The sequence below is a fragment of the Mus caroli genome, unplaced genomic scaffold (assembly GCF_978045245.1).
Source record: "Mus caroli unplaced genomic scaffold, Mus_caroli_1 scaffold_14, whole genome shotgun sequence".
Lineage (NCBI taxonomy): Eukaryota > Metazoa > Chordata > Mammalia > Rodentia > Muridae > Mus > Mus caroli.
This window is the reverse complement of record NW_028227269.1, coordinates 19088043-19115948: the sequence shown is the minus strand read 5'-3', so window position 1 is coordinate 19115948 and position 27906 is coordinate 19088043. Positions and strand designations below refer to the sequence as shown.

General features: G+C 44.6%; 1 protein-coding gene and 1 pseudogene across 1 annotated transcript; both read right to left on the bottom strand.

Annotated features, from left to right (window-relative positions):
- The window catches only part of LOC147001160 (hippocalcin-like protein 1), a 56049-nt pseudogene extending 29036 nt beyond the window's left edge, over window positions 1-27013 (bottom strand).
- Window positions 518-2294, bottom strand: LOC147001161 (uncharacterized). The gene is made up of 3 exons (XM_085830384.1): window positions 2251-2294; window positions 690-1714; window positions 518-609 (listed from the first exon to the last, which is right to left on the bottom strand). Exons 1-3 carry the CDS (start codon window positions 2292-2294, stop codon window positions 518-520), a joined length of 1161 nt encoding a protein of 386 aa, XP_085686510.1.
- Window positions 27014-27906: the final 893 nt, after the last annotated feature.

The following is a 27906-nucleotide window of genomic DNA, read 5'->3' as shown; positions in this document are numbered from 1 at the left end:
TCTCCAGTATGTGTACTTTTATGACATAGGAGATGACTGAATTGTGAAAAGGCTTTACCACATTGATTAAATTCATAGAGTTTCTCTCCACTATGGTTTTTTTTTTACATTTAAATTTATTAGATATTTTCTTCATTTCCATTCATTTCTTTCATATCCCGAAAGTCCCCGTATATACTCCCCCAGCACTGATCCACTACCCACCCACTCCCACTTCTGAGCCCTGGCATTCCCCTGTACTGGGGCTTATAGAGTTTGCAAGACCAAGGGGCCTCTCTTCCCAATGATGGCAGACTAGGCCATCTTCTGCTACATATGCACCTAGAGACATGAGCTCTGGGGGGTACTGGTTAGTTTCTATTGTTGTTCTGCCTACAGTGTTGTAGACACCTTCAGCTCCTTGGGTACTTTCTCAGGCTCCTCCATTGAGGGCCCTGTGTTCCATCCAATGGATGACTGTGAGCATCCACTTCTGTGTTTGCCAGGTATTGGAATAGCCTAACAAGAGACAGCTATATCAGGAAAGTATGTGTTCTTTTATGATATTGGAGATGACTGTGACCTGGAAAGGCTTTACCACATTGATTACATTCATATGGTTTCTCTCCAGTACGTTTAGTTTTATGACGTTGGAGAGGACTATGACATGTAAAGGATTTACAAATTACATTCTTAGGATTTCTCTCCAGTATGTGTTCTCTCATGACACTGGAGATAACTGGTTCTTGCAAAGGCTTTACCACATTGATTACATTCATAGGGTTTCTCTCCAGTATGTGTTCTTTTATGATATTGGAGACCATTGTAATTTGCAAAGGCTTTACCACATTGATTACATTCATAGGGTTTCTCTCCAGTATGTGTTCTTTGATGACACTGGAGATAACTGTGACGTGCAAAGGCTTTACCACTTTGATTACATTCATAGGGTTTCTCTCCAGTATGTGTTCTTTTATGATATTGGAGACTACTGAGTAGTGCAAAAGCTTTACCACATTGATTACATTCATAGGGTTTCTCTCCAGTATGTGTTCTGTGATGACGTTGGAGAATACTGTGTTGTGAAAACGCTTTACCACATTGATTACATTCATAGGGTTTCTCTCCAGTATGTGTTCTTTTATGACGTTGGAGAGTACTGGGTTGTGAAAACGCTTTACCACATTGATTACATTCATAGGGTTTCTCCCCAGTATGTGTTCTTTTATGATATTGGAGATGACTGTGTTTTGAAAAGGCTTTACCACATTGATTACATTCATAGGGTTTCTCTCCAGTATGTGTTCTTTTATGATGTTGGAGAAGACTGTGTTTTGAAAACGCTTTACCACATTGATGACATTCATAAGAATTCTCTCCAGTACGTGTTTTTTTATAATGTTGGAGATGACTGCATTTTTTAAAGGCTTGACCACATTGATGACATTCATGAGGTTTCTCTCGAGTATGTGTTCTTTTATGACATTGGAGATGACTGCATTTTTTAAAGGCTTGACCACATTGATGGCATTCATATGGTTTCTCTCCAGTATGGGTTCTTTTATGATATTGAAGATGACTGAGTGTTGGAAAGGCTTTACCACATTGGTTATGTTCATGTGTTTTCTCTCCAATTTGTCTTCTTTTATGACATTGGAGATGACTGGGACATGAAAAGGCTTTAGAATGTTCATTACATTCATAGAGTTTCTCTCCACTATGCTTACTTACATACCTGCAATGAAAATTGGCACATGTGATATGTTTACTACATTAATTTCCCTGTTCAATCATTTCATCAAGATGAATAAAGTTTACAAATTGGTCTAAGGATAAAGATGGACCAGATCATCTGGTTTTATCACTTCATATGTTCATGGTGTTCTCCCTCATTATGGGTTGTTTTGCATCTTTCGAGATATCTGTGATGATTATTACATGGCTGATATTTATAACATCCTTTTTATATGGGATATTTACATGATGTATTTCATCTATATGAGGAAAATGGAACAACTCAAAGCTTTATAACACTAATTGCTTTCATAATTTTTCCTGTAGCGTAATTATACCACATTTGACTGTGAACCAGGACAAACAAAAGAATTTCCAAATTCCTAGTACCCATAAAGATTTTGTACAGTGTGAGCTTGGAGAAGTTCCCAGTAAAATTAGAAAAACAATTGATTGCAAACGTTTATCATATTCAGAATGTCTATCAAAGGCAGAATCTGACATATTTTCTCACTGTTCTGGGATAGAAAGCAGTACATTGCTTCTTTCAATATCCCTATGCTCACATGGCTTTCATCCATTGTGACACATGGTATATACATTAAAAGAAAAATAACAGATGAAAGGTTTCCACATTGCATTCACACTGTTTGACTTTTTGTTCCTCATAGACATGTAATATATGAATTAAGGTTTCTCCTATGACAATACTCTTGACTCTCATAAACTGTACCCTAAACAAATGATCAATTTCACTATAAGAATATGAGTATCACCAACTTTCCCATGGATTATTTGCTAATCTGAAGGTTTGGGATATATATTTATCACTATTCGATGTGCAATATCTAAGTCTTGTAAGTCTATACACATTGTCAGATCAGTATAGCTCTAATAGAGCTACAAATTGAATAAAGGTATCTCTTAAGGCAATGTTTCCTCATCTTGAGGAATGCTTTGATAGATAAATCAGATAACTACATCGAGGCAGAACATTTTTTTAAGAATATTATAATTAGGGCCAGCAAAATGGTTCAGTGGTTAAGAGCAGAGAATGCTGTTCCGAAGGTCCTGAGTTCAAATCCTGTCAACCACATGGTGGCTCACAACCATCCATAACAAAATCTGATGCCCTCTTCTGGAGAATCTGAGGACAGCTAGAGTGTACTTACATATAATAAATAGATAAATCTTTTAAAAAAGAATATTGTAATTATAGTTACACTTGAAGCATTGACATTTTACACTCCTGCTTTTCTTTAGAGCTTCCATAACATAGTAAAATTTCTTCAGAGGCATAATTGCATCAGCTTGCACATGAAAATTACCTTTCATTTCTTCTTGAACTTTGACAATGTCTTTCAATATGATGATTTTCCCAAGTGTAGCCTAAAAGACAGTACCAGAAAAATGAATGATACAGTATTGGAAATTAGGCAAAATTCAAGGTACTGTGAATTTTCACATCACTGGACACTATTTATTCAGCTCAGTCTTCCTTGTTCTCAATTGTAATAACAGAGCACCATCACTCACCAAGAGACATGTCTTCCCACTATTTTGAAAAGCAAAAGAAAATTCACAGTCATACCTATAACAGTGAGGTTCCAGTAGGTCTCCAGCATCACATCTTTGTAGAGACTCTTCTGGGAAGGATCCAGCAAATTCCACTCTTCCCCAGTGAAGTTCACGTGCACATCATCATAAGTCACTGCATCCTAAAATATCCCATACATGCGTACATCACAAAGCATGGTACTGAAATCACTGTAAAGTAAATGTATGCTTCCTTGATCATATATTTATGTAATTCTGGTGCTTCCTCCACTGACTTCCTGGCACAGAAGTTATAATCTAAGTACCATAACATTTTAAAGGAAATTGAGTTGAAGGTTCATTTGTGTTGCTTATGAAAATTTTAAATAAATAGTGTAAAGTCTTTGGATCGGAATTCCAATGAGAGGGAGATGTAGGGTGAAACAGATCAACAGTTCTGAGGACACATCCCAGAAATTGTAAGAAGAATCACTAACGAGAAAAATCATGGACAAGCAGGGTGTATGTGTTCATGTCTTTAATCCCAGAGTCACGGGCAGGTATACGTCATTGAGCTGGATCCTAGTCTGTTCTATGTAACACATTCCAGGGCAGCAAAGGTTACATATTAAGACCCTTACTCCACTGCAAAAATCAACCACGGAGACAAAAATGATAGAAAGAACTCAGTTGTTTACTACAGTTCCTACAAAGAAGTATACATTGCCTGCACTTCTGTACTCATCTAGCAGAAACAAGAAGTGTACCGCTATAAACTGCACCATTAGTAAAACTTTACTAGCAATCAAGGCACATTTAATGGACCAATGGACAGATGAAAATATTAGTAATATAAGTGTTGAACATAAAAATCAACATAAAGCATGAGAGAGCGATAACTCAGCTGTGGAAAGCTCTTGCTGGACTTCCAGATAACAGTGGTCAATTACTAGCATTTATGTGACCCATGGCTTTATGAACAGGAGTTCTGAGTTCACCCTCCAACAACACTAATGATGAGGCACACATGATATTCATATTCACACACACAGGCAAAACACTCCTATTTATTCAAAAATTTCAAAACAAACACAAGAGTTTGGGGAAACATCAACACCCAGAATCCAATGACTCTGAAGCCTCAGGCAGTATTGATGTCATGAGCATATGCCATCCTAAAAAATAGACTATAACCTATGTGCCCAGGGGGTAGACAGAGGGCCCCAACCCTGCTCAAAGGAGAAACAGAAGAGATTGGGAGGAGGGAGTCTGTAGGGCAGGGACCTAGAGTAGAGACAGTGATTAGGGTGATAATGAATATCTAAAATATAAGATAAACAAAAAAAAAGGAAAGAAAGAAAAAGGAAACTTTTGAGTGAATATACACTTTCATCTTCCCCAAGATGAATCTAGAAAGGCTCCTGCACAGTTCAAATGTCTAAAGTCTCTGCTGACACTCCAGACAATATCTTGACAGACAAATCTTGCAAAATCAGAAAGCAAGTTATATCTTTCCAACATAAAATGGCACTGAATACGCCTTCCCATTCCAATCGATAGGAATGTGCACGTAGGGAGAGAATTTGGACAAAGGCAAGAAAAACAGCAGGGCAAACAACAAATCCTAGTTTTGTCTCAAACACATTGGACTTCTATTCCTAAAGGCATAGATGGTGCTCTTCCTGTAACATCTCATACATCTCTCAGTTTGGGTACTTCATCTCCCTGTAGCATCTCTCCAAGGCAGATTTCTCAATGCGTTAGTTTTCTCCACAATCTGTGGTCACAAAATGCAACTCAGGGATCAACCTCACCACTTAAAGGCAAGGAACTCTCACAGAATCTTCCCTGGGATCCTGACTTTGTCAAAAGATGGCTGGAGTGGTGCTAAACTTAAACCATAGAGAAAGAATCTATGACCATGGTATTTTCATCTTTCAGTTTCCAGAAGTGGCACAATGTGGATGATCCTGTGAAGTTTGGCTTCTAAATTAATGGACCCTGCCTCGCTTGGACCACATTTGCAGCAGGTTTTGTTTAAGGTTCCATCTTGGGATGAGAAAACACTTTTAATACTCCTTCCATTAATTTAAAACATACAAGCGGAAGGAATTACTTAGGGTACCTTTGTAGGCACATACCCACAAGGGCATTTGCTCCACTAAGTTCATAGCCACTTTATTTATAACAGTTAGAAACAGGAAAGAATGCAGATGTTCCTCAACTGAAATGTGGACACAAAAACCATGTTTCATTTACAAAATGGGATGCTATTCAGGTATAAAAAGCAAGGACATCATGAATTTTGCAGAGAAATGGGTACAATTAGAAACTAATATCTGGAAAGACGTAACTCAGGCCCAAAAGGACATGCATGTATGTACTCACTTACAAGTGAATAATAACCATAAAGTACAGAATATCCACAGTGCACTTCATAGACCGAAAGACACTAAAAAAGACAAGGCACAAATGAGCATGGTTGAATCTCACTCAGAAGGGGGTATGAAAGACACAGAAGAGGCAGATGGAAGGGAGAGAACTGGATGGGATAGTCGTTAAGAAAGAAGAAGGGGAGTGTTAGGAACAGGTGTGGTAAGAGACAAGAGAAGGCCAGAGAGCCAGGAAAATGAAATGAAATCAGCAGATGCTGGGAGAGAGTGGGGTTAGGGTGGGAGCATCTGTAGAATGTGCCTGAGACTATGAATGGGAGGGCACAAATGTGGCTAGGGAGGTGATCTTAAGTGAGATAGATAGCATTGAGTTATGGACCATGAAGAGGTGACATCTTGCAGTCAGGCAGAACCAGCAGTGAAGTGTTCAGTACACCAAAAAAACCAAAAACCTTTCCTCCCAAAATTTGTTCTGTCTGCAAGTAAGGCAGGCAGAAACAGAGAATGAAGGAATGGCCAAACTATACCCTGCCCAACTGGTAACCCATCCCATGGGCAAACACCAAGGCTGGCATTACTGAGGATAATTTGTTATACTTGCAGATAGTAGCTTAGCATCATTGTCCTCTGAGCGTCTCCATCCAGCATCTGACTGAAACATATGCAGAGACCCACAGCCTAACATTGGACAGGGCTCAGGGAGTATTTTAAAAGAGTTGGGGAAATAATTGACAGCCTCTGAAGGAATAGGAAGTCCATGAGAAGACCCTCAGAGTCAACTAACCCAGAACCTAGGAGATTCTCAGAGATGGAGCCACCTGCAGACCCTCTGGGTCCCTTTGTCTGCGTGGAACGGGTCTCTGGTCACAGGTGGGCAAGGAGTTGGCAGGAATTGAATGACAGACAGATTCACACAGGAAAGGTTGTGAGAATCTGAATGTAATTTGTCAAATTGAGTATCAAACTTTTTTTTCTCTCTTTTTTTTTTTTTTGTGGTTTTTCGAGACAGGGTTTCTCTGTGTAGCTCTGGCTGTCCTGGAACTCACTTTGTAGACCAGGCTGGCCTCGAACTCAGAAATCCGCCTGCCTCTGCCTCCGGAGTGCTGGGATTAAAGGCGTGCGCCACCACGCCCGGCTGAGTATCAAACTTTTTATACAGAAGAAAATAGGGAAGTTAGGTGACACATCTGCAAGGTGCAAATGAGGTTACTGGATGCTTAATGACTCTTACACAAAACAGAGGAATGTAAACACAAATACTGGCAGGAACTGGGCAATAAAATAACAGACAAAGTCAGCCCTATCTAAGGTCAGCTATAGTCTTAGAAGCCAGGTGTGAGATCAGGGGCAAGGGCTTTCACACCCAAGTCATGGTTCTAATTAGGGAGTTCCGTTCTAGCTAACCATATCATGAATAATGCAATACTCTAAAACCACAGCCTGATCTACTTCCTAAACCATTGTAAATTCCTGTATATGGGAGCGACTTGGCTTTTATTCTAGTGATAGTGTAATACCAGAGGTAATTCTGAATGTCACTGAATAGGCAACATTCTTACTGAATTCCAAGCCCATGGTCAGCTCAAGGACTTTCTAGGACGTTGGAACACTGGTGAAGGCTTAGCTATGTCAGAATTCAATCTTAAAAGGCACTTATAATAAGATAATACTAAAAGAGAGCACGTGGATCCATACACCAGACTAACTCGGGAATAGGGTATGAGTATATGGATTAATGAGAACGCCAAAACTCCAGGAGGTGAGCTTCCCTAACCCTAACCCTAACCCTAACCCTAACCCTAACCCTTGTGAGTGCTTCCAGGCCTCTCGGCCTGCCAAGCAGACTTCACCGGAGTGTGCGTGGCAGGACGGAGGCCCACACCATACATGTAGTGGATGTGCTGCTCAGCCTTCATGGGGTCCCCAACATCCAGAGCGGGACATGTCCCTTAAGCTGTTTCTGTCTGTGCAAACTGTTTCCCTAACTGGGCTGCCTTGTCTGACCTCAGTGGGAAAGGATGTGCCTAACCCTGCAGAGACTTGGCATGCCATAGTTGGGGGTTACTCCAGTGGTTCCCAGCCTCCCTGGAGAGATAAAAGGGAGTCAGTGATGAAGGACTGTGGAAGGTGGAATGGGATGGGTGTACCGATTAGAATGTAACTTGAATAAAGAAATAAAGATTGAACAATAGAATAAAAGTATACAAATAAGGCAATAATTTTTAATCAATACTCAATATCTCAGGGCATAGGCCAAGTACAAAAGATTTTTTTTTTGTGGCCAAAATATCACACAAATGACCTCTTCCTGAAGTTTTTCAGTCTATTTCCCACTGAAATAGTATGACCTCAACTTCGTGTGGCTGCATTACTGTCAACACTCCAATCTTCCAGACCCTACGGGAACAACCGATTAAGCTCCATCTACAGCTTTCTATGACTTTTGCCATCTCAATTTCTGATATTTCCATATTCCTTCAATAGAGACCATACATTCTGTCCAGCAGCAAAATCAGCTTTTGAAACAATTGCTGTTGTTGTTGTTGTTGTTCTACCTTGCAACTCTGCTGCTGTGATGGTTTCCTCTGAGCAGAAGCATCTCAGGTAATAAATGTTTGTTTTACAGGGTTCTGTCAGATCACAGCCCATCCTACTTGGAGTTCAGACTAGAAACTGAAGCTAGAAAATGAAGGCAAAAACATTTGACAAACACTACTCCCTGCCTTGCTTTCTTGCTTGGTCACTCTCTCATGCTCTGTAGCCTCCCTCAGCCTTGACGCAGGCTGATCCAGACTTTGACCTTGCTGCCACTAAGAAGGAGATTACCTAGTGTCTTTGTTAGGGTTTCTATTCCTAAACAAACATCGTGACCAAGAAGAAAGTTGGGAGGAAAGGGTTTATTCGGCTTACACTTCCATACTGCTGTTTATCACCAAGGAAGTCAGGACTAGAACTCAAGCAGGTCAGAAAGCAGGAGCTGATGCAGAGGCCATGGAGGGATGTTCATTACTGGCTTGCCTCCCCTGCCTTGCTCAGCCTGCTCTCTTATAGAATCAAGACTACCAGCCCAGAGATGGTCCCACCCACAAGGGGCCTTTCCTCCTTGATCATTAATTGAGAAAATGCCTTACAGTTGGATCTCATGGAGGCAATTCCTCATCTGAAGGTCCTTTCTCTGTGATAACTCCAGCTGTGTCAAGTTGACACATAAAACCAGACAGTACACCTAGGGTAGAGCCTTCTGACCTTGATGGCTCTATTTGCTCTTCTCCAATACTCTGCTTCCTGCTGAAAGGTCCTGGAGACTATCTGGAGACAAGCCCTGTAGATCGCCTACAGACTGGCTCCAGGCACCAAGAATGGGCTGTTGGGGAATGGGCCTACCCTCTTTATAAGCATGGACACTCAGTAAACTTCAGAGGCTTTGAACAGAAAGGTTTGTCTTGGCCTCATTCTTTTGTTGCCCTCTGATCTCTTTCAGCCCCGGGCTGCCTTTCAGGGGAACCCAGTTCACATGGCCTCAGGAGGCTACAATGCTCACCTAGCTCTCTCATCCAACCCATGTCCACTTGCTTCCCAATATTTCCACCCTTCCTGGAAGAGTCTTCCTATATCAATTATCAACACTTTCTCTCAGAGACATAGAAACCAGCCATTCTGATGAGGGCACACCTGCAACTGAGGCTCCTTCAGATGACTGTAGTCTGAAATGTTGAGTTAAAGCAACTATGACACAGAGACAATAATAAATGAGAGAGTTGTAAAATTCCAAAACCAATGATCTAACCATCTCATTACAGGACCCCTGCCACCACATCAGGGAGTTGGAGTAGTGTCTGAGCCAGGATAAAATGGGAAGGGCTCCTGGCTCAGAGAATGGGAAGATACAGTGGAATGGGGAGAAGAGAGGCTGCACTGCCCTGAGGTGAGGTGTCCTTAACCCTGGATTCCCAGACCAGGGAGGCCAAAGAGGTGGCCAAACAGCTGGAAGGTGAATGGAGGAGCAGATTGCCCCACAGACCTAGAAATAAGACTGCTGGTCAAAGGAAGATATGCTAAATTTGCTGGAAGGGATGAAAAACAACCTCCCATATACTGACAGCTCCAAGTTTAAAACTGCAGAGTCACATATAGACTGAGAACAGGGTTGTTTAGAAGGGGGCAAAATGAGGTCTTTGACCTTTCCACCCTGTTTTGCAGAGTCTGATTTTACCCTGAATGTGGTCATAAAGAGCTCTCTGTCAGGGGCAATTTAATGGGTACAGGTCCTCTTCATAAGAGGGATTTAACCCAAGGTGGAGGGTGACTAACTATATCAATTGGGATGGAAACAGTCTCATTTCATCTCTCAGTCACAGAATACTAAAGTGCCACACACATAATAGAGGGCCACGAAGGGGCGGTGAAGGCTACCCAGCAGTTCCTTCCACTTGTACAGGGGAGAAAATGAAATCAGGATGGCTGCTGTGAGTCATGGAGCAGGGTTCCAAGACTGCTGTAACTTCCCACAAATTAAGACCAGGGGCACACGACCCCTGTTCCAGGCCCTGGAACATCTTCCTAGCCCTTTCTTGCCATGACTCTCCAGCATTTCCACTTTAATGGAGTTCCACATTTGCTTTGTTCATCTCCCTCCATAAGTACTCAAGAAAAATCAAAAAACCAAGGTACACAGACACATTTCTGACAGACAGGTCACTGACACAAAGAACAGCAATGACACATCCTAACAGCGGTCTTTCAACCCTTCAGATGGGAGTCCTGAGGGTCTTGGGGTTCCAGTCAAAGCAGCAAGGTTTTATGCCCAACTCACAGAAACTGCAATGACCAGCACAGAGCCTATTGCAATGCAAACACACAGAGGCCTTTTTTTATGAGCTCAGTAACATGGACTTTCAGCAGTCAAACTCCCATTAGGTACAAACTGAGAGATCAAGTCTAGAGGTTTTGAGTATTTATTGTAGTTACACCAACATTGGGAGGTTTACAAAAATAGACAGCTGCTATAGCTGGTGGTCCATGTATATAAAGCACACCTGACAACAGACAGGGGATGGAGGCAGGAAATGACATAAGCAGTTGCTAAGTCCCAAAGAGCAGGACATGAAATTACCTTGCAAAGAAATCTGCATTGTAATATTCTAAAAACTGTATATCTGGCATAATGTGCAGAAACCAAGCAAGGGGGGCAAAAAAAAAAAAATCTGACAACCATGATGGGTAAGCTGTTTCTGTTTTTGTTTTCTATAGGAGGTCTTAGTTATCTCTATGTAGCTTGACCCTGCTGATGTACCTTAACTGGCTGTTGATAAGGGGATTTTGTCATGGGATTTTGGATGGAATGTACAAATGTACATTCTTAAAAAGCAAACTGTTTGGGCTTTACAAACTCATCTCTGTTCCTGAGCCCCTGATTATCGACAGAAACTCCTGGTTAACCACAACCATGCCTGTCTGTAGACTAGACTTTGTACAAAGACCTACCTCACTATCTGTTATTGCAGACACTAATATCAGCTGCCCTTAACACTGGTAAAGAGTAGCAGTGGAAATATCCTCTCCTCCTGTGCAAGCCTCCTATAGACACCATAGACAATCCCCACCTGCCCATCCATTCCTGACTCATCCCTGTGTTTCAGCCCCCACTTGGGCAGATACTCCCTGTTCAACCACATTCCATGCCTGAAAGGACACAAGGTAAGCTTCCATAGATCAACTTCATGATTGATTTCTTACCCCAGATTCAATTATCCCAGTTGTTCCAACATTGTATTAAACACCATGGGCTGCTTGACCTCTCTCCTAACTATGTCTCTTTGTGGATTACTAAGATCTTCTGTTCCTGCCAGTCTCTTCTAACAGCTTTTATATCACAAAGCATCCCATGTTAACCATACCCACCAAACAGGTCAGTAAAATAGGAAACTGTCAGTGAACACTATCTTCAAATCCATGCATCAAACAGTAACCCAGGAACAAAACTCCCACCCGAAAAGACAAACCCAGAGGCCAGTACCTAGGTCAATAATCACCCAAACAGAGATGGCTACACACCAGCATAGCAACATAGAGAATAACAGCTAGGAACAATTGCAACCAAGAAATCCAAGCTATCCCATCACAACAGGTCTGAGAAATTAAAGCATGCAACAGATAAAGTGCAAAAGAGGTTGTTTGGGGGAAGGGAGAGGAGTGAGAACCTGGGGAAGGGATAGAAGTAAACAAGAGGACCTGCAGACAGGCACACAGACAGGGAGGAGAAAGAGAGCCATGAGGGGAGAGATGACAGAGAGTGTGCATGTGCAGAGAACAGAGACAGGGAACAAAAATAGAGAGCTGCTATAGCTGGTGGTCCATGTATATAAAGCACCCCTGACAACAGACACAGGGGATGGAGGCAGGAAATGACATAAGCAGTTGTTAAGTCCCTAAGAGCAGGACCTGTACACTCACAACTACAGAGGCAAGGTTCACCCACAGAACAGGAAAGGAAGACAGAATCTCAGGGATTCAAGATAAGAGAAAAAATTGATATCTCAGTCAAAAAATGTGGATTCTAAAAGGTTCATGGCAATAAACAACCGGGACTTCGGCAAAATAGGTGCAGGCGAAAATTACAAACGATTGGAATAGAAGAATATCCTCTCAGAGGTCTATCATTTTTCAATAAAACCATAAAAAATTTCTGAAATTATTAAAGTCGCTTTGCCAAATAATAACCAAATCACTAAACATATGAAGTAAAAAATATGAAAAAACTAGCCAGGCGGTGGTGGCGCACGCCTTTAATCCCAGCACTTGGGAGGCAGAGGCAGGTGGATTTCTGAGTTCGAGGCCAGCCTGGTCTACAAAGTGAGTTCCAGGACAGCCAGGGCTATACAGAGAAACTGTCTTAGTCAGGGTTTCTATTCCTGCACAAACATTATGACCAAGAAGCAAGTTGGGGAGGAAAGGGTTTATTCGGCTTACACTTCCATACTGCTGTTCATCACCCAAGGAAGTCAGGACTGGAACTCAAGCAGGTCAGAAAGCAGGAGCTGATGCAGAGGCCATGGAGGGATGTTATTTACTGGCTTGCCTCCTCTGGCTTGCTCAGCCTACTCTCTTATAGAACCCAAGACTACCAGCCCAGGGATGATCCCACCCACAAGGGGCCTTTCCCCCTTGATCACTAATTGAGAAAATGCCTTACAGTTGGATCTCATAGAGGCATTTCCTCAACTGAAGCTCCTTTCTCTGTGATAACTCCAGCTGTGTCAAGTTGACACAAAAATAGCCAGTACAGAAACCGTGTCTCGAAAAACCAAAAAAAAAAAAAAAAAAAAAAAAAATGAAAAAACTGCAACAGAAAAAAATTAACAAAACCTAAACAAAACAAAAACAAGTATAATGTATGAAATCAGACCTATTAGATTTTTACCTGTCTTCTTAATGTATACTAAAAGACAAAGGGGTTTGGACATGTGTGCTACAGACTCAAAGAAACCACCCTTGTTTTCACAAGCCAGCCTAACTAAGGTCCAACGATTTGGGCAATGATGGGGAAGTTATTAGAGGACACCACCGATGGAGCAAGTGAGGAGAGAGACCTCGCAGGTGCTCACATATGGCTTATACTTCCCATCCAGCCCCAGAGAGGACTCACCACCCCAGCTTCCACTGCTCAGCACCACCCTGCCCCTATCCTCTGTGGGCAGTAACCCTGTGCTCACCATGCCTGGAAATCAGAGCTTCCTGAGGTCCTCTCACAGCACCCAACAGCAGAGCTCAGAGCAGGACACAGAGAACCATTCAAGCCTGCACAGCCACAGTGAACTTGGGGAAAGGCACCTGGAAGATCCCGCCTCCTTGTCTGACTGGCAGTTCTGCCTGTAGACTTTGATTGGCCAGTGGGTCTCACCCTTCCTCAAGGTTAAAGTGTGCTTCATGTCCAGGGCCACACCTTTTCCAGATCTCAGGTGTGGTTTGCACTACATTAGCATTTGAGCCAGTCCCCAAGAGGACTCTCACCCCTCCCAGCTCTGGGGGAGAACTCACCATTCAAGTGGGGCACTGGGCTATGCACAGACAGGTTGGTCTCCAGTTGAGCTGAGGTCTGAACCCCAGGAGGGTGATAATTCACCTGTGTGACAAGGAAGGCATCAATTCCCCCATGCTTCTGGAACTCTGGCCCCTGCCTAAGTTAACACCCCACACCCACCCCACCCCCACCCCCACCCCACAGCCACCACAAGAGAAGCATGGCTAAAAGTCAGGTAGGCAATGTCCCAAGCTTCTGACCTTCAGGCTAAACTCCTCCCCAGTTACCTAGCAACAGTAAAGACCATAAAAAGGGCTGTTCAGCCCCACCTATCTCTCTTGGTCTTGCTCCTTGGATATCTTACCTCTCACATCTCTCACTCCTCTCCTTTCTCTTTGTCTTCTCTCTCCTCTCCTCTCCTCTCCTCTCCTCTCCTCTCCTCTCCTCTCCTCTCCTCTCCTCTCCTCTCCTCTCCTCTCCTCTGTCCCTCTTACTCTCTTTCTATCTAGCCTTCCCCCTTCTAGCCTTCTGGGGTGGGGGGGCTCTCTCTCTCTCTCTTCTACCTTCTCTCTTTCTCCCTGCCTTTCTATAATAAAGCTCTAAAACCATAGAATGTCTCTGCTCATCAAGGCCCACTGAGCTTGGAGGATGGGATAGGCTTTCTCCTAATGAGCCCTTTCTAATCTCCCCATGGAAGGCCTTCATGTGCGCCAGTCAAGATCCACTGTGCTCACTCTCACAGGTGTGGGAACCTCTCATCCCTCATCCCTCTCTCCCATAGCCCCAGGGCTTTAGGAAAGTAGCCCCGGGGCTCCCAGGTTGGGCTGCCCCTTGTTCAGACCCGAAGAGTGGGTCAAAGGCTTAGATGCACACCTGGGGCTGAGAGGGGAGTGTATGGCAGTTCTCCCACATCTCTGTCCAGATCATAGGTGGAACTCTGGCAGGGCGTGGGCCTTCCCCCCTTTCCTTTCTTCCCCAGGGCCCCGTTTTAGTTCCCAACACATTCCAGCTCAGGCGTCAACTGCCTGCTCCTGCCCTCTGTGAGCAATGATCCTGCATTACCAGGACCTGACTTCAGACCTTGCCTGAGCTTGCCTCACAGCACTTGCCTTCTTCTTCCTGAAATCCAGGGGAAGAGCTTGCATAGCCCATTACCCAAGGTGCAGTGGGGTTATCAATCTGAGTGGGAGGGAGCCCAGGCAATGAACATTAAAGAGGGATTTAGGAAACAAGAGTTTTGTTTGGGGCTCAGTGCTGGGCTCAGGGAGACTGCAGCTCCCTTTCACCAGATGATACCAAACAACCCTGGGAGGAAAGCCAGAAATGTAAGGGAAACACTGTTGAGCCCTCTTGGTAGCCAGCACATCGCCATCAGTGGCAAAGTAGAGAAAAGCCACAGTTGTATTAGGACAGGTTCTCTAGGTAAACATATCTCAAATCAGAATGAATTTCTCTGGGGATACAGAAAGGAAATTTAATAGAATGTCTCTCTAATGTCTAATATAGAAAGGCTCTCGGCCAAGGGAACTTAGAAAAATCAAGAATGGGTTATCTCATGTTGCAGGATATTGCAGCTGATATTCAGTATGTACCAGAATTCTGAAGAAATAAGTACTTTCCAATGCCAATTTTAAAACTCAAACAAGCAAATCGCCTTTTCTAAAATACAAAAATAGGGCAAGTATAAAAAAATGAAAATATAACCCTGTTCATTGTCTTTTATGTATGTGGGATGCCAAAAGAATCTACTGCCTAGATTAAAGGTGGATCTGACGATCTCAAAAGATCAAGATTAAGAAATGGTTTCTCACTTCAAAAGGTATAATGAACACATTTCCCTCACAGTAAGCAGGGTTAGACTTAGGGTTAGGCTATTAGAGGGTTATGGTTAAGATTAGGGTTCTTAGTGTTAGGGTTGTTAGAGGCAAGGCAATGGTCAGGAAGTGGGGGTGAGCTGAACTGGAAGGTTTATTATTTATTTGTCATTAATTTATTCTTTGACAATTTCATATGTGCATACACAATATCTTGATTGTTTCTATCTCTCGTTCCTCCCCCTACCTACATGCTTTCTCACACTTCCACATTCGTGTCTTCATTTTGTCTTCTTTTTCCTCCTAGTTTCCACATTTCTCCTCTCCCTCCATCGCTCCTCCCCCTCTTCCTCCTCCTCCTTCTCCTTCTTCATCACCATCACCATCATTACTAAGGTCACTTAGTGCTGCCTGATGGAATATTACTCAATATCTGTTAGGCTGGATCTTGTGCATATAAATGGAATGGCACTGCCCAGGGTGCAATGGTCACATTATATCCAGAAAGCAAGTGTTTTACCAAATGTGTCCCTTGATGCTCTTTGTACCCCCTCTTCTGCCATGTTCTGGTGGGCATTAGTTTTGGAGACTTTTTCTTTGATCTGAGAAGAATGTATCCTGATGATTAGGACAGCCCTAGGTGGAAGGTCTGTCCCTAACAGTTACCTTAATTGGCATGGTTTAGCTTGTGCCCCTCTAAGAAGCAGCAGCCACCACACACAGATCTCCTGGCCTCGAAGACACACCCTGAGTCCGTTCACTATGAGGCCTTTATGTACACAACCCAGATGGTTTTCTGGAACCCACAGCCCTAAGGGACCAGGTATATTATTAGACAACTCACTCTGTGGCAGTGAAGGCCTCTCAGTAAACGCCTCTAGAGGTTACGGAGGCAGCTCAGTTGGTAGAATGTTTGCCTGGCATTCAAGAGGCCCAGGGTTTGATCCCTGGCACCACATAAAATAAGCATGTGTTACCATGCTGTAATTTCAGCCTTCAAAGGTGGAGGCAGAGGCAGGAGGATCTGAAATCCAAAGTTATATTTGGTACATAGAGTTAAAGGCCACCCTGAGGCCCTGACTCAAAAGTAAAACAAGAAAAGAAAAGCCTCTTTAAAAGGGCCTCTAATGCTACCTGTCTCCCCAGGGATTAGCACTTGATATCAATGGAGTTGTCAGTCTTGGCTCCTCTAAGTTGACAACAATGGAAGCTGGCCTGCAAAGACTCAATGGACACCAGCTTGCACTAAGTAAACGCACCCCAGTACAGTGAAAGGACATTAAAGAACCAACCAGAGTGGTCAGAACTCCTGTTTTGTCAACTGCTGAAACCCAGAGTCACATGACTCCATGGTGCCTATATGACCTCTCTCAAAAAGGAATAATCTTAAATAAGCCCATTTAATGCTTTCTTACTTTACAATTACTTTTCTTTATTTTTTGAAATTGTAATATAATCTCATTGTTTCTATCCTCCAAACCAACCCACATATCCCTGCTTCCTCTCTTTCAAATTCATAACCTCTCTTTTAATTTGTTATTTTATACATATATGTATATTCCCTAAACATATAAACACAGCCTGCACAATCTGTAAAAAATTATTTATATGTCTGGCTTCGGTGCTGACCATTTGGTATTAGGCAACCAACTGGCAAAAGCACATTTTCTTAACATAGAATTAAACCTCACAAAAATACTGGTTATAGCTGGGCGTGGTGGTGCACGCCTTTAATCCCAGCACTTGGGAGGCAGAGGCAGATGGATTTCTGAGTTCTAGGCCAGCCTGATCTACAAAGTGAGTTCCTGGTGACATCAAAGTTAGGCAGTGCCCCACTCCCCTAGAGCTCTTCTAAACACCTCTACTATGTCACCAGGTAACACTGGCTCAGCCTGTGACTGTTCCCAGCTAGACTCCTAGAACCAGTTCATGACAGTGACGATAGTTATACGGTCTGGTTTATGGAGTTTGCAAAGAACTAGCCATCCAAATTCGAGACATCATCCCATCAAACCTGGAATCTTTAGCGTGAATTTAGGAGGTCCATATACTACTTGGATGAGGGGGGAAATGGATGTGTGGACACATCATTAGCATCTAACTGAAATCCAGCCTTTCTTCAACTGGGAATGAAAGCAGCACATCCCAATTAGTTTTACTGTTACCCGGGCCTCAGATAAAAGGTGCCACAGCCCTACATTGTAATTATTAGCAATGTCACACCGTATTATTTACACTCATAGTACTCCACAACTGAAGTACCTATCCAACCCAATAATAAATCCTGGCATCATTTTTAAAAACTCACATGTCAGTATGCATATCTCCTTTTAATGTTTTACAAACTGAATTCAGCATAATTGGTTCCATTTGAAATCTTTATTCTACATGTCAACCTCTTTCTGCAGGGTACCTGGAATAATACTCCCAGCACTCAGAGGGAAAGGGAGCACCAAAGGCCAGCCTGGGCTACATGGCAAGCTGACGGAAAGAACAAGAGAAGTACACAGTCCTTCTAAAAAGAGGTATGTTGTCAAAGAGGTCCATGCACAGAATAGAAAAAGTTAAAACTCATACACAACCTGCGGGTCAGTCTTCAGCAGGCCTGTCCTCTTTCACAGCCCAGGCACTTGACAGGGATACTACATGACAGGTACCTAAATATATATATGAAGAGAAAGAGTCACCCAAATTCTTTTGGAAGAACAAGCACCATCATAAAGACACTGGCTCAGCATTCCAGTTCAGAGCGGTGATCCCTTTATCCCGCAGCATCACAGACACGCTAAAACCACACAGGCAGAAAAGCAGCAAGCCGTCTACTTTGAAGCCCCAGTCAAGGAATCAAATTAGGGAATCCTGTCTATATGAGCTCATCTCATTTCAGTACAGAGAGGAGAGTTTGGGGAGCTGTAAAGAAGAGCATGCGCCAAGGAACAAGTATCACCAGTTAACATCTACCCAAAAGGACAGCAGCAGAAAAGGCCATCCATACCTTGCTCAGAGTCTGCAATTAGACTGCTTTCAGCAGGGTGGTGGTGCACGCCTTTAATACCAGCACTTGGGAGGCAGAGGCAGGCAGATTTCTGGGTTCGAGGCCAGCCTGGTCTACAAAGTGAGTTCCAGGACAGCAGGGCTATACGGAGAAACCCTGTCTGGAAACAAACAAACAAAAACAAACAAAAAAAAAGACTGCTTGCAATATAAGTCCTCCAGCCAATCTTAACCTGGTCTCTACCAATAAGACATGCTGGACAGTGCCACTTTTAACTTGGGGATGATAGGAGACCCATGCGTCAAGTATCAGGGAATGACCCCCAGTTCAAAGAACACTTCTGCACTGCCACCACCGAAGCACCCAAATGAACCCCTACTCCTTTGCTGGTCTCCCCACTTTTCTCCTAGGCCTAGGAACAAGCACTGAAATGTCTTTAAACTGTGAAGCAGTGGCTGGAGAAATGGTTTATTGTAAGAGAACTTCCTGCTCTTCTGGAGGTTCCAAGTTTCATTCCCAGCACCCACAACCAAGCAATTCACAGCTGCCTACAACTCCAGCTGCATAAGCTCTGAGGGCATCTGCACTCCAAGTATCACACACAGATACAAATCAATAAAAAGTAAATCCTAAAGAGGAAATCAGACCATGGGAGTCTGAGCCCCAAACCCTCTAACAGCTCTGCGCCACTCCACAGCCAATGGGCAAATTCTCTCCCCAAGGTAAAGCCCAGTGCTATCTGGACCTAAGCCACCCCTCCACACAGGCCCCATTGCTCTCCCTCACCTCTGATCACAGGCCTTTTGTCTGCCCTGATACTCACATCTCAGCCCATTTCCAGGACTCCTCTGTCTTAGTTAGGGTTTTACTGCTGTGAACAGACACCATGACCAAGGCAAGTCTTATAAAAAACAACATTTAATTGGGGCTGGCTTACAGGTTCAGAGGTTCAGTCCATTATCATCAAGGTGGGAGCATGGCAGTATCCAGGCAGGCATGGCACAGGAGGAGCTGAGAGTTCTATGTCTTCATCCAAAGGCTGCTAGTGGAAGACTGACTTCCAGGCAACTAGGGTGAGGATCTTATACCCACACCCACAGTGACACACCCATTCCAACCAGGTCACACCTATTCCAACAAGGCCACACCTTCAGATGGTGCCACTCCCTGGTCCAAGGATATACAAACCATCACATTCCACTCCCTGGTCCCCATAGACTTGTTCAAAAACGTGAGTCTATGGGGGCCATACTTAGCATAATGCAAAATGCATTTAGTGCAACTTTCAAAGTCCTCATAGTCTATAGCAGTTGCAACAATGTTAAAAGTCCAAAGTTCAAGGTCTCTTCTGAGATTCATTCAACTTAATTAACTGTAATCCACAAAGCAAGGCAGGAAACCAGCTGGGCAAACTCCAAACTCTGCATCTCCATGGCTGATGTCAAAGTGGTCTTCAGATCTCCACTCCTTTTTCATCTTTGTTGACTGCAACAAACTGCTTTCTCCTGGGCTGGTTCCACTCCCTGTGAGCACCTTTCCTCAGCATGTATCCCATGGCTCTGGCATCTTTAACATCTTTGAGTCTCCAAGGCAATTTCAATGTTACAGCTTCTTGTTTCAGTGTCTGTGATTCCACTTGATCTTTTGGACTCCTCCTAAGGGCTTTCACCACTTTTCCAGCTCTGCCCTCTGTAACACTCTAAGCTCAGGTTGATCCACTCCACTACAGCTGCAGTTCTTGGTGATCACTCCATGGTACTGACATCTCCAATACACTGGGGTATTCCACTCCAACTAGGCTTCACCAATAGCCTCTCATAGGCTCTCTTCAGGGTGCCAAGCCTCAAATCTTTTGCATGACCCCTTCAGTCCTGGGCCATCAACTATAGCTGAGGCTTCACCTTCTCCAATGGCCTTCCCTGGCCTCTCACAGTGCTAAGCCTCAGCTTCTCTCCATTATCCCTTCATTCCTTCACAAGCAGTACCACCTGAGTGACTCTTACACATTACCAAGTCCAGCCGCAGCATGAGGTGCAACCTTGGTTATCTCTGGAACACAGCTTCTTTGTGTTCCCAGAAAACAATTTCCAGAAGATTTCACCTCAGTGATGCTGGTCTCTTCTTAATCACTGCTAATTCCTTAGCTCCAGCTAACCAGCATCAATTTTCCCAGTAGTTCCTTCCATTCTTAACTCTAGAGCCAGAGGCACATGGCTGAAGCTGCCGAGTTCTGCTGCTTACAGGAACTAGAACATGATCCCCTTGTATTATTACATTATCACTAGCTTTATGTTTTCTAAATCCTTCACTGCCTAAGCTTGGCTATCCTGGTTCTTGCTCTGTAGATTGACCTTGAATGTAGAGATCAGCATGCTTGTCTCATGGGATTAAAGGTGTGTACCACCATTCCTGGATCTAATTTAGCTGGGTAGGATCTTGCCCCAAGGTCCCACTCCCTTAATCTTTATCTCCTAGAACACAAGATTTTGCTCCATTTCACTTCCTGGTACTCCTTTAATACTCAAACCATATATTTTATATTTTTCCTTTCTAAGCTTGCTATGCTTGTTCAAACTTCTCTTCATAAGACTTAACCAGAGAACAAAGTCTCTGCTGGGCTTTTTTGAAACTTCTTTTGTCAATGCAATTAATCCAAGTCTCTTCATCTTAGCCTCAGGCAAACGTTTCAGACAAGGGCAAAAAGTAGCCACATTCTTCACCAAAATACCACAAAACCAGTCTTTATGCCACATTCTGAAATTCTTTTCCTTTGAAATCACTTGGGCAAGGTCAACACAGTTCAAATTACTCCCAGCAACTAAGTCTTCCATATTCCTACTAAGATGACCCATTAAGCCCCATTTAAAGCATCCCACTGCTTTCCAAATCCAAAGTCCCAAAATCCACATTCTTTCAAATAAAAGCATGGTCAGGCCTATCACAGCAATACCCCACTCCTGGTACCAACTTCTGTCTTAGGGTTTTACTGCTGTGAACAGACACCATGACCAAGGCAAGTCTTATAAAAAACAACATTTAATTGGGGCTGGCTTACAGGTTCAGAGGTTCAGTCCATTATCATCAAGGTGGAAGCATGGCAGTATCCAGGCAGGCATGGCACAGGAGGAGCTGAGAGTTCTATGTCTTCATCCAAAGGCTGCTAGTGGAAGACTGACTTCCAGGCAACTAGGGTGAGGATCTTATACCCACACCCACAGTGACACACCCATTCCAACCAGATCACACCTATTCCAACAAGGCCACACCTTCAGATGGTGCCACTCCCTGGTCCAAGGATATACAAACCATCACATCCTCTATGCCTACGTCTTTGCAAGCAGGCAGCCTCGACATTCCAGACTGCTCAAAGGTCACCTCTGCAGAGATGCCTGTCTTGACTTCAGTTTCCTCCCTACCAAAACCACATCCTATCCCCAAGTTATGCATAACCTTGACTTATCACTACCTGGCACACAACATGACATAATCACCTGTCTATCAGTGATTATCAACTAGGGAGGAGCCTTTTACAAATATAAAAGCTCCAGACCTCACCCAAATCCAGAATTCAGGAGAGCAGAACCAGGTTCTTCCAGTTCACAGACACCCCCTCCCCCACCAGACAACTCTAAACACAGCCAGGACTCAGGGCAGCCTACAACAGTACTTTCAAACCCTGGTGCACACACTACTCGTGAGAGTGCTGTTAAAATGCACACTCTATTTCCACAGCTCTGCCATGGAACCCGAGGCTCTGCAAGTTCCACACCACACTGACTGGTGCTGTCAGGTGAAGCATTTTGCAGTTGCAAGGGCCTAAAACTGTGCACATCAACAGGACTTCCTACAAGTATGTAGAATAAAGTCCTGAATCAACATCATGCAACAGAGTGGACACCAACCCATGTGGCCACCAAGCATCTGAGACATAGTAATGTTAGCAAAGAGCTGACTTCATTCTTGGGCTACAACTCTGACCAAAAGCCAAAAGCGCAGTCCCCCACCATGAAAGGCCTCTGTAAATTCTTGGCCTAAGCAGCCTTCTACAGCCTGGATGGATAGGAAAATTCCACCAAAGGCCTAGTTGATCACCAGCCCAAGAGTGGATAAATATTTCCCTAAGGTAGGGACACAGATATGGAAGACTGGATTAAACCACCTTGGAACCTCTTACACCAGGCTTCCATTCAAGACCCTTTGATCCACATCCCTGACCACATGTAAGCAGTCCCGGTCTTCCTGTTCTCTATATCATCACCATAGATGCTCTGACCACATGTAAGCAGTCCCAGTCTTCCTGTTCTCTATATCATCACCATAGATGCACTTGCAGACATGACCTCATGTCACTGATCTGCCTGGAGAATTGGTTTCTCCCCACGGAACCACAGATTCTTTCAAAGAGAAGAGATGTCTAATCCCTTCACCTAACACACAGCAGCAGGTCCCAAATGAACCACAGCAAGAGCTGGGATGCACAAAGAGTGGTATCATAGTAACTGCACTACTAATCATAAAAGAGAAATTGAATTCAGCTGGAGGGAAACCAATTCCACCCTAACTGATTCAAGACGTTCCAGAGACACCAATTCAGATTTCAGGGCAGCATAAAATGATGACCTGTTAACCTACTCCCTTCCAAGGATACACTGAGAAAAAGGGGGCATCCTTCTGACCATAGGTTCAAAATCTGTTAGCCTGGGATTCTGAAGGAGCTGGTTTACAAACAAGTCACAAAGGACTACAACTCAGAATCAAATGCAAGGCCAGTTCCCACTGGAAATGCTGGGCAGAACCTGGCCCCATGAACAGCATCCCCCTGGGAGTCTGTACAGTCCAGAAGTTCATTCTCCTTTTGCAGTTAGAACAGCAAAGCGATTTCCAAGGTAACCAAGGACAACAGAATAAGAGACTCATGGCCATGGAAGGAAAAGGTTAAATTTTAATACTTAAGAGTCAATGTCAATTTTATTTTTAAAACTACATCAATGCCAAATAAGCAGGGTAGGAATGAATGGAGCTATGAAGAAGCCCTAACAGCAGGAGTGTCCCAAGAATGCATACAATGTTTCTCTATTTCCAGAGTATTTTGAAGTAACCAGAGGCTTAAATAAACTAAGATACAAAAATCAAAGCTGGGAAGTGGAGGGTGGCGCAGCTCAGTTTTCAGATTTATGCCACAACTACTTATTTTCTCCCTTATTTCCAAAGCACAAAGCTGATACCAGTTGCGCTTCTGCACTTTGCAAACTGTGCAAAGTAAGTCACCCAGAGAAAGTCATCAGGAAGTGAAAAGTTTCAAACCAGCTACACTCTCACCTGTTACCAAGACAATAAGCTCCTTAGAGAGATTGCATGGGGGCTGGGAAGGCAGCTTAGGAGGTCTGGTGCTTGCTACACAAGCTTGTGAACCTGCATGGGGATCCCCAGGATTCAGGGGAAGCAGAGACAGGCAGTGGGGAACTTACTCAGCAAAGCATTGCAAGATCAACCTCTGTGCTCAGTCAGCACAGGAGACAACACACACACACACACACACACACACACACACACACACACACACAGGCACATCTAGGGGAAGGGACAATTTCCATTTATATACACACCTTTATCCATTCATCCATTTCCTTCTCCCCTGCTCCATTCTCATTCCAAGATCTATATATTAACTACAGTGAAATCTGGTAAAGCAGCTACCATTTATTAAGTGTACTGGGTACTGTACCAGAAGCTTCAGAAATAGACATGATTATCGAGATTGTGAACTGGACTGAAAACGGTAAAAGTGTGTGTGGGCAGGGAGGGTCTCATCCCAATTCATACAACTGGAAAGTGATGGAGCCTGACTTGGAGGTGGCTGATCTAACTACGGGCAGTTTTGAGAATGCACCATCACTAAGCATTAGACAAAGTCATGCAGTTTGTGAATGCAGCATCCAGCCAAGTTCAAACTCCACTTGCTGTGTCTATAACCTGAACTAATCTCTTAGCCTCAAATTCCTCATCTGCACATGAGGGATAGATATTAAACACAACAGTCTGATACCTGTAATACAGGCCACGCACTGGCGAACTACTGACATTCTAGCTACAGGTGTGCAAGCCAAGAAAGCCTATTTCAGTCAGAAAAATGACAACGGCTAGACATATCCTCCATTGGGAGCAATCAGGTTTGCCAAACTTAATCAGATAAGTTTACTAATTCCATAACTCATTTAAGTAGAAGACCAGGGACTAGTTTATTTAGTCGTATTTCTATGAAATTCATAACATTTTGTACGTCACAAAATCTACTCTAATGTCTCATTTCACCATAAAAAGACATTTGCTTAAAGTCCAAGTATCGTGAACATGGTGTGTTACTTACTACACTAAAGAGAGAACCACATTTTGTATTGGAAGTGAACATTAAATAATGTAGGAGGAGAAAGAAAGCATTATTTTAAGTAATCCATGCTAAGTCCTTTCACACTTCAAATTAGTTCATACACACTATTATCTTAGAGTGGATGCTGGCTTTACTTAAAATGAGATAAGCCTGCAAAGATTTCAGGTTTTCCCTGTTTCCAACTCAAATCCATTTTCTACTTAGGAGGCTGAGTGAAGCCAGCCTGCAATTTAACAGAATGACCAAATCCAGTCTCTCTTTAATCTACCCAGTAACTGAGCTCTTGGGTAATCTCCTGCACTGCATGGAAAAGCAGCTTTGGGTTCATCCAAAATAAACTAAAATTAATCAGAGAGAGGCCATGCCTACTTTAATTGCAACTCCTATTTGCCAGGCTTTCCAACATCTGCCAGTATTACTGATACCTAACTGATTCAATACAATGAGAGAAGCATCCTAACTTTATAAACATGGGCTTTCTTTTAAGGACATCACACTCAAGTGTTCTTTCCACAGAGGGAATCCTACCCTTTTGTATGCATTCATTTTCATAAGCATTAATGATGTATTTTAGAAACACTGTGACTATCTTCCTAGTGCTTTTCAAGGGCCCTCATGGGGGAGGGGCTCTCATCCCCCTCATCCCCCACCGGCCTCATTAAAGGCATCAGTGACACCTAAAGGCCAGGCTGAGAAAAGTGGACTAAAGCAATCTGCTCTCACTGAACTCACTACAAAAGATTTACAAGATCTTTTGGAAGAGAGGTGAGAGAAAAGAAAGGGGGGGGGGAATGAAGGAGAAGAACGGATACCCTAGCTCACTTCCAAGAGCAGGACGCTGAACCTAGTATTTTTCATTGAGTCTAGTCCTGACTGTGTAAGTCTACACTGACAAATATTTTACACGAACGAAAAATAGTCTTTTTTTTTTTCCAGGCGAAACCTAATAGCGAATGCTTTGTTCAAGCAAGGGGAAAGGATGTAATGACATAGCTTAATTTAAAAGCTCTCTGAATACCAACCTCCGGCAGAAGTATTTTAAAATATCTACCACATCTTAAAATTCTGAGCAAAGGAAATGTAGTAATCGGTTCACTACTGCTACACGTGTGTGTGCCGTTCTCCAGCTACCTATTGTGAGTCCGGCTGGACGCACAAAGCCCACAGAGCGAAAACACGAAACTCTAAATTCTGTTGGGGAGGTAAAGAAAATGATGTAAGTGAGGCTTTCCCAAGCTATGGACAGCCGCGGTCTCTGGACTCACACAGCCTCTTCCAAGCCTGCTTCAATTTTCAACCCAAACTCCTTCCTTCTCGCAGTCCCTCTTCCCCAGGATCTGGCGAACTCGCTGCTTAGCCACTCAATACAATGACCATGCACCGTGCAAAGGAGCTGACCATACTGTCAACAGGCACCACACAGGTAGTCCAAAAGTGGCCACCAAAGACCTTTTGGACCTCAATGGGCCGGTCCTCCTCTGCTGCATGTAGTGGGAACTGCCAGGCCTCCCAAGATGGGATGGGCACCCCTGCCTAAGCAGCTTGGGGTCCCCTGGATCTGCTCTGCATGTTGGCTCAGAAAGCATAGCTGCCCCCGCCAGGCTACTTCTGGAACAAGTCAGAGAGGTCCGCGCAGGGAGACCCATCACTCCGGGACCGCGGATCTCGCAGGGGTCCCCGGCTCGCATCCGCCACGGATTCTGCAGCCGAAGTTGACCTCTCCGAGGATGGGAGCAAAGAACCTGAAACCCTGCGAGGGAAATGGGAACAGACAGGAGCGTTCCCAAAAAAGCCCCAAGGTGGCCAAGCAGCCTCTCCTTAGAGCAGGGAACAAAGGGCTTCTGTGTCGGGCACTGCTGGTCCGGCTGCGTCCGGCTTTGGGGGACCAGAAACTTTTCCCGGGTGAAGGCGCAGGCGGAGGGCACTGGGTATCTGGCACCAGGCGCGGAAGCCTAGCGGGTCCCCAGGGCGCAGCGCGATCCCTGCGGCCCTAGCCTCCCGCCCCGCGCCGGCGAAGCTACCGCTCACCTCCTCGATGGCCGCCACGGTGTTCCGGCACTGGGCCGTGCGCGTGGTCATGCTAGAGGCGGTGGGCGCCTTGTAGTCCTCATGGGTCTCGGCCACGAATTCCGACACGGAGATCTGGTCCGGCATCGCCGGGGCGCCAGGGCGCGGACTGCCGCCGCCTAGGTCGCCCACGGTGCGGGCTCCGACCCCGCCGCCGCCGCCGCCGCCGCCGCCGCTTGGGGACTCGGACAAAGGGGAGCGCGGGCGCAGAAGTCGCCGCAGGGCGCGGGAGCCTCCGCGGGACGCCCGGTGGCTGCAGGGGCGCGTGCAGCCCGCAGCTCTGCCTGCTGTTCTCCGGGAGCTGAGGCTGCCGCATCCTCTACGATCGAGCTCTGACGCTACCGCGCACAGCCAGCTGGAACTGCGCCGGCCAGGCGGGGCGGGGCAAAGGCCTGGCCGCCAATCGGGGCGCTCGCCGCGACCTCGCAGTCCAGAAGCGGAGCCCGCAGGACAGAGGTCGAAGTGTGCTCCGGGACCGTCCATGCCTGTGGGCCGCCGCATTGTGTCTCCCTTATCTACATGCTGTGGTTTGAGGGCGCGCCCTCTCCTGGGCTGCAGTGCCGGACTTCCACCTCGCACCCGCCATGACCTCTAGCGATATTACCCATGTTCTGTGTGTGCACCTTCTCACAGCCTTAAGGAGCCAGGGGTAAAGGCAGGTATTTTGCATAGGGAGTTGACCATGGTACAAGCAGCCTGGGAATTCAAACCCATGACCTTCGACTTGGAAGAATACTCCAACCCCTAGTAAGCATCGTGTTCCCTAAGCTTCTACAATTAGGGACACTCCCAGTTACTTGAAGACAGTTTTAGGGTGGTAGGGCAGGCTTCACCCTGAGAAAATCATAGAATGCACTGATGTGCTGTGCGAAGTGGGGGATACCCAAAGAGAACCAGAGGTAGAGCATGGGGGGGGGGGTATTGTACCTGATGGTTCTCAGAGAGTACTCCAACCCACAGCTGACTGATCACAGACAAAA

Bases quoted from the DNA above. Each gene is read 5' to 3' on its own strand.
- LOC147001161 (XM_085830384.1), bottom strand. From the start codon at position 2,294: ATGGATGAAAGCCATGTGAGCATAGGGATATTGAAAGAAGCAAT. The intron at 1,715-2,250 runs GTACTGCTTTCT...TTTTCATTGCAG, and splicing joins GGGATATTGAAAGAAGCAAT to GTATGTAAGTAAGCATAGTG. The intron at 610-689 runs CTGGAGAGAAAT...AACTAAACGTAC, and splicing joins GTGTCATGAGAGAACACATA to TGGAGAGAAACCATATGAAT.